The sequence below is a fragment of the Clarias gariepinus genome, chromosome 7 (assembly GCF_024256425.1).
Source record: "Clarias gariepinus isolate MV-2021 ecotype Netherlands chromosome 7, CGAR_prim_01v2, whole genome shotgun sequence".
NCBI classification, from domain to species: domain Eukaryota; kingdom Metazoa; phylum Chordata; class Actinopteri; order Siluriformes; family Clariidae; genus Clarias; species Clarias gariepinus.
The window spans coordinates 27649893-27657369 of NC_071106.1; the positions used below are offsets into that span (position 1 = coordinate 27649893).

The 7477-nt window shown below is 35.3% G+C and overlaps 1 protein-coding gene across 1 annotated transcript; it reads left to right on the forward strand.

Annotated features, from left to right (window-relative positions):
* Positions 1-1635: 1635 nt before the first annotated feature.
* On the forward strand, positions 1636-7243 carry LOC128528335 (actin, alpha cardiac muscle 1-like). The gene is made up of 9 exons (XM_053501142.1): positions 1636-1706; positions 2049-2199; positions 2301-2429; positions 2918-3028; positions 3800-3884; positions 4125-4286; positions 5209-5400; positions 5529-5710; positions 6835-7243. Exons 2-9 carry the CDS (start codon positions 2071-2073, stop codon positions 6976-6978), a joined length of 1134 nt encoding a protein of 377 aa, XP_053357117.1. The 5' UTR covers positions 1636-1706; positions 2049-2070; the 3' UTR covers positions 6979-7243.
* Positions 7244-7477: the final 234 nt, after the last annotated feature.

A 7477-nucleotide genomic window follows, 5' to 3' on the forward strand; every position in this document is an offset into this window, starting at 1 on the left:
GTGTGCACAAACACACACACACTAATGGAAATACTGCTCTGTCTTTACCAAGGAACCTCTCTAATGACACTTGCTTATGCTTTACCCGCGTCCACACACAACAGTACACGTCCACATGGATGTTGACCATACCAGTGACGAGAGAGAAGAACAATTCACTCAGTTGTGATCATGTGACGCTCGGCCGTTGACCAAGTTTTTCGTAATCCAAAATTACACTGTACAGAATTTGTTTGCTCCAACCACCACTGCTGCGTACTAAAACGATGACTTTAAAATTTTGTTAAATTGGACACAGCAGTATGAACCTGATCACCTACTGCACTTAGTGCACCTATTTAATCTTTCCATATCCAAACCTTATGAATTTGTCCTGTTGTGCCCTATATGAAGGACACTTGGTCTACTTTGCCTTTAATGGTTGTGCATTTAGATACTTCCTTATAGCAAAGCGTTTTTGGAATTTATGATTGACAGCAGAGGTCAGGAGAGACAAGGCCATTCTCCTCCATTTTACCACCACAGAGTCTTATTTATTTATAGAGAGAGAGTGTGTGTGTGTGCGTGAATGTGTGTGTGTGTGTTGGGCCTGAATGACAGCTTTATTCTTCCAGCACTTTTATTTCTGTTCACTGAAACTGTTAGATTGATGCTCTACGTTACATTTTTGAATTTTTGATTCTGAACAAACAAAAAATTCCTGTATCAGGAATCTGTTGCAAGAGTTAATTTCAGTTGATTTAATGTTCGGGACAGATTGATGTTAGACAACCATGGCAGTTTTACATGAATTCCTCGATCGAATTGCATTTGGTAAATTGTCTTTAAATGATTTATGACACATTATGTGTTTGTTTGTTTGTTTGTTTGTTTTTTTGTTTAAATGTTCATAATCAGAATTATATTGATGATATTCAATTAAAACATTGTAAACATGAATAATGTAAAAAAAAAAAAAGAAGTTAATTTCCACAGAAAAGTGGTTCTAAGATTATGGTATCTAAGTATATTTCTTAAAGTCACATTTATTCTATTTATTGATTCATATGTCATAATATTTTTCACATTTTTGGGGAGAACTACTAACTCCTTTACTATTCCAAAAGTGATGTTTGGTCAATGCCAGACTGTTAATGTCATCTAGCTTATCTATGAATATTATCTTGATCATATAAAAATTTAAAATAAAACAACTAAGAATCACTTTTGAGACCACTTTTGAGACTACTTGAGATTAAAGTGAGGTTACCGCAACTTTTTGCACCATCTACCATAGATGTCTTAGGGTTATAAATAATATTAATATTTGAGTTACTCTAGCCTTTTAGTTGCTTCTACCTTCTGCTGTTCCATGGGCATTTACTTGATTTTATTTTACTTTGTATAAGTAGGTGATAAGTGTGAACTTTGATGACTTACATGCACATACACTACACCTATCACCCCCCCCCCCCCCAAACATCTAACTGCTGTCGTCTGTGTAACAAATTACCATCTAATATTAACCAAGTCTGTGACATTGTCTTTCTACATGTGTCCTGTCCATTGAGGGCAAAAGCATGTCTGTCCACACTAGAGAGAGAGAGAGAGAGTCCAAAAAAGGTTGTGGATTTTGTGAAGGTGTGTGTATAAATACTGGAAGCAGGTGAACATCGTCTACTCTGTTAAGGGAGCGAGAGAGCCTCTTCTTTGCTGTCTTTTGCTAAGTGAGTCCATTATTCTTAGATTTTTCATTTATTTATTATTTGTTTATCCTTTAATAGATTTTCTTAGATTTTTTTTCCTTTTAATCAATTTGTTAATAACCATGTAATAAAACCTATCCTCTTTCGACTGTAGGGTCATATTAGCCTTTCTAGTAAACTTACCATTATAAATGGTTGCTTAAATATATACAATTCCTAAAAGACTTCTTGAGTCATTGAATATTTGAATTTGAATCACTGAATCATTTGAATTGAATCATTCATATTAATTTATTTTTATTTACTTAACTCCATTCTTTAATGCTTGCTTGCTTTATCTCTTGCTTGCTTGCCTGGTCGTAGGTCATCTGCTGTGTGAGCAAAGATGTGTGACGAGGAAGAAACCACTGCTCTGGTATGCGATAATGGCTCCGGATTGGTTAAAGCTGGATTTGCTGGTGATGATGCTCCCAGAGCCGTATTCCCCTCCATTGTTGGCAGGCCTCGCCATCAGGTTATTTACTTTTACGATTCATATCTCTAATAATGTTGCATTGGTTCGTTCTAATTAACAATTATAATAGAGTTATTTATTATGGATGATGTGTGTTTCAGGGTGTGATGGTAGGTATGGGTCAGAAAGACAGCTATGTAGGTGATGAAGCTCAAAGCAAAAGAGGCATTCTGACCCTCAAATACCCAGTTGAGCACGGCATCATCACCAACTGGGATGACATGGAGAAGGTAAGACCATTGACGGCCATGGCATTCTTTTTCGCATCTATTTGCTTTTATACAGTCTAATGAAATGTTGAGTTTGCAGGATCACTGTGCAACACTGAATTCACATGTGCACACCCACCATGAGGGTTGGATGGAGTACTGAAAGTTACTTTTGGTAGCTTTGATAGTGTGATGATGTTTTTTGATGTTTACAGTAGGTGGTTCTGAGCCACAACTAACTAGTTTTATACTACCATATTTATCATACAGGGCTTAATCATGATCTACCCTGATCTGGATAATAGGTTCCACTAGAAATTGTGCAACATAGTAAATAATAAATATTCACAACTTTATGTTTATTTGTACTTTGAAATTTAAACAAATCAATGTAGTTTTAAATCTAAACACCCATCACATCTCTACATGTGTGTAGGATTTTTTTAAAAATAAATACATTCATTTATTTATTTATTCATTTATTTATTTATTTATTTGTGTTTCCGCAGATTTGGCATCACACTTTCTACAATGAGTTGCGAGTGGCCCCTGAAGAGCATCCTGTCCTACTCACTGAAGCGCCTCTAAACCCCAAAGCCAACAGAGAGAAGATGACGCAGGTGAATATCTATCCATCCATCCATCCATCCATCCATCCATCAGCACTTACAACAACCTTGCTCACAATTTTTAAATATATATTAGAAGAACAACATGCTATCCTCAATGTTTCTCCATTTATCTGTCATTTCTTTAAAAAGTCCCTATTACCACTATTTCATTCCCATAGAAGTTGCAGAAAATGAATGCAGAATTTTTGTTGTTTTTTTTAACCTGGAAATGTTTGGTCATGGTTTGACTGTTGCCGTGTAGTGATACAAGAGACTGCTTTCAGAAATTCTGAATATATATCTCCTCAAATAAAATTTCACCATGATCATAGAGTTTCAGATTCGAAATGCAAAATATGCCAATAATAACAGCAAATGCAAATAGAATTCGTGAAACTGAATGAGCTTATCCACACATTTAACATGTCTGTGCTTCTCCACATGGGCAAGATTCATTTTCAAGGATCAGTCCTTCCACTTAATATTCCTGCTCAATATTCATAAGAATGGTTACACCTCAGCCAGGATTGTCATTCATTAAGGTCCGGCCTTCTTTAAAACATTTACATCATTCAGATGTTTTACTGCTGCTGAGAGTCTCATCACTCCACTGTCTTCCGTAAATGTCAATTGGTTTTATGCCTGCATTCCTGAGAAATCTCATCACGAGTCCTGGTTTGACTCGTAGTATAGAAATAAAATAAAAAACGTAATGCAGGTGACCATTGTGTTAAATGTGATCATTGTTATAATGCCCACTGTTTTCTCCTCTGTGTGTAGATCATGTTTGAGACCTTTAATGTCCCTGCCATGTACGTAGCCATTCAGGCTGTGCTGTCGCTATACGCATCTGGACGTACCACTGGTGAGAACGGACGCTCGAACATGCACACACACACCTGACCTAATGTTAGCTTGCATGTAACAGAGCTTTGTTAGCTACTGTATCTATAGGGAAGTAACATGACCAGTGTAGTAAACTGAATACTGAATTATAATCAGTGATAGTGGATAATCGTGAAAAGCTCAGTAATTTAGTATCATTTTAAGTTTCTTTTCCTAAAAAAAAAAAAAAAAGTGTATTTGTCTATGTGTGTATATGTAGGTATCGTGCTGGATGCTGGTGATGGTGTTACCCATAATGTGCCCGTGTATGAGGGTTACGCTCTTCCTCACGCCATCATGAGGCTTGATTTGGCCGGTCGGGACCTGACCGATTACCTGATGAAGATTCTGACTGAGCGAGGATACAGCTTCGTCACTACAGGTGACCATAGTTTACTTCTAACTGTTATCAGATAAACATTTTCCAAAAGCTGTGTGTGTGCATGCATGCATGTGGGTGTGTGTACAGGTATGTGTTTGCGCAGTGTTCTGTACTAGAGGTCATTGTTCTTGTCATGTTGCCAAAAGAATTTTAATCCTCTCTTGCACATTTACCAACAGGTGGTGTGTGTGTGTGTGTGTCTGTGTGCTAGTGCATGTCTGTGTTCAAAAGTCTGGAATATAATATAATATAATAGCTATATAAGTGCTGACACAATGTAACGTGGCAAATGGGTTTCTGTACAGTCCATATCCTGCAGTTTGTCATATTCACTGCGTTCTTCCATGTTTAAAGGAGATCTTTAAGTCTGACTCTAAAAGTAAAAAAAACATAAAGGGGGGAAAAAAAGCTTCAGGTTTGACAAGAAAAAAAATTGCATTTTCATCAGTATCAATAATCTTAATGGAATAGTCATGTCATCTTTCCTTACAAGGGTGTAGGGTCATACTGACATCTTGTCACCACTGTGAATAACAGTCATTGGAAATATTCTATCATTGTACTACAAAGGCATGAAGGTGCATTGATGTTGCATACCTATCTATATACAGTATATGTGTGTGTGTGTGTGTGTGTGTGTGTGTGTGTGTGTGTGTTGGTGGGGGTTGTTTGTATGTGTGTGCCCAATCTAAAATGGACAGTTTAGCTGTTTATGAAAAATAATATTAAAAAAATTATATATATATATATATATATATATATATATATATATATATATATATATATATATATATATATATATATATATTAATGATCTTACACAAATAGGGATTTTATGATTTAAGAAAAAATTCCCATTGAATGACATCACTTATTTAAAAAAATTATTATTTAAATCTAAATGTATTTTTTTTATCCCCAGCTGAACGTGAGATAGTAAGGGACATTAAGGAAAAGCTGTGCTATGTTGCTTTGGACTTTGAGAATGAGATGGCCACTGCTGCTTCTTCTTCTTCTCTGGAAAAATCCTATGAGCTCCCCGACGGTCAGGTCATCACCATTGGCAACGAGCGTTTCCGCTGCCCAGAGACTCTCTTCCAGCCTTCCTTCATTGGTTAGTTACTTTTTTATGCTTTTGTCCTATTGGCTCAGTGACATTCCAGTAACATAATTGTAATGATTGCAGTCAAAGCAGGAAGTCGAATGAGTTGAATAATGTATCTCATTACTTTTTAACTTCAGGTATGGAGTCGGCTGGTATCCATGAAACCACGTACAACGGCATAATGAAATGTGACATTGACATACGTAAAGACCTTTATGCCAATAATGTGCTGTCTGGAGGCACCACCATGTACCCGGGTATTGGAGACAGGATGCAGAAAGAAATCACGGCTTTGGCTCCCAGCACCATGAAGATTAAGGTAATGTTACTTTTTCCACATCCGGTACCCTTTTGTGCTCATACGTATCTATGAATTCATTAATATAGAACTGAGCAAGCATAACTAGTTATCTATCTAAATGATGAAAACTTAAGCAATTTTGTAATGCAGTACGCATTTACACTTAAGGTAAATGTTATAATCCACATTGTTAATATTAACAATTTAAGTTGCCTACTAATTATTTTTGACTAACATTAGGATTCCCAGACCTTTTGTTAGCTCATTCTTAAAAAAAAAAAAAAAAAAAAAAAAAATATATATATATATATATATATATATATATATATAAAATAAAAAACATAAATATTATACTTTCCTCTATATTTTTGAATATGGTATTTTTTTTCCATATTCTCAACCTGCACTGATTAATTGGTCGTGATCTTAAATTGCCTGAATGAACTGTTAATAATAATAATAATAATAATAAGAAGAAGAAGAAGAAGAAGAAGAACACACATACATTATCTATTTTATATATATTCATATACATTATATATGACTTTTAACAGAGCCACACATTTTTAATGCTAAAAGAAATGCTATTCAAATATTAAAACATTTTGTTTGCAAATAAGTATTTACTTATCTTATATAAATTACTGCACAGGGAACCTTGTTTAGCCAATTTTCAATATCCCTGGATCAGATGAGGTTAAGAGCCTTGCTCAGAGGCCCAACAGTGGCATCATGGCAAAGCTGAGACTTGAACCACTGATATAAAGTGTGTTTAATGCAAAGTAGCAGTGTATGTTTTTATAAATCCACAGTTCTTATAAATCTACAGTCAAATATACTTAATTAGAACTGGAACACATTAGATCTTAGTGTTATAACACTCATCATATATATCAATATAAATAATAAATATTTTTAGTCAAAAAATTTCAACTTAATTTTTACTGCACTGGATCGATTTCCTGATATCAGTGCACTACATTTTTTTCCTCTTAGAATATGTTGACTAATAGAGTATGACTAATCTGTTGTAATAGAACTATGAAGGTTTCTGGTTATTTTGAAATAAGCTTTTCTCTCTCTCTCTCTCTCTCTCTCTCTCTCTCTCTCTCTCTCTCTCTCTCTCTCTCTCTCTCATGTAGATGATTGCTCCTCCTGAGCGTAAATACTCGGTCTGGATCGGAGGCTCCATCTTAGCTTCTCTGTCCACATTCCAGCAAATGTGGATCAGCAAGGATGAGTATGAAGAGGCTGGCCCTTCCATTGTTCACAGAAAGTGTTTCTAAACACACACTGAGGCATACACACACTTCCACGAGTACACACTTTCTTTGCATACCTCAGCCACACCGTCATGAGGATCTGTAAATTCACTCTGTCAGTAAAGTGGTTTCCAGGCTCCCATGTTTAAGCAAATGTTGCAAATTTTTTCAAACAACGCTTACTTTTTGTAAACAGTTAAATTATAACACCCATTTGAATATTTCAATTCAATATTAAGTCTATTACTCACAACATGACTGTGATGTACTTTATACTGATACGTTTCACCTTCATTGGTTTTTAATCCAACTGCAATAAATTTTGGTACCAACCCACATTTAGTGTTTTGTTGTTGTTGTTGCTGCTGTTTTTTTTTTTTTTTGTATTGGGCAAAAGAATAAACACAGCTGACTATACTGTACATGCCAAAGAGATTAGATCCCAAACTCTAAATAATTGTACATAATTGTAGGCTTCAATAAGGGAAATAAGTATTTGATCCCCTACCAACCAACAATAATT

What these genes read in the sequence shown, in the direction of transcription:
- LOC128528335 (XM_053501142.1), top strand. Translation starts at nt 2,071, where the DNA reads ATGTGTGACGAGGAAGAAACCACTGCTCTGGTATGCGATAATGGCTCC. An exon ending in ACAGAGAGAAGATGACGCAG is followed by an intron (nt 3,029 to 3,799) that starts GTGAATATCTAT and finishes CTCTGTGTGTAG; the next exon opens with ATCATGTTTGAGACCTTTAA. An exon ending in CCAGCACCATGAAGATTAAG is followed by an intron (nt 5,711 to 6,834) that starts GTAATGTTACTT and finishes TCTCTCATGTAG; the next exon opens with ATGATTGCTCCTCCTGAGCG.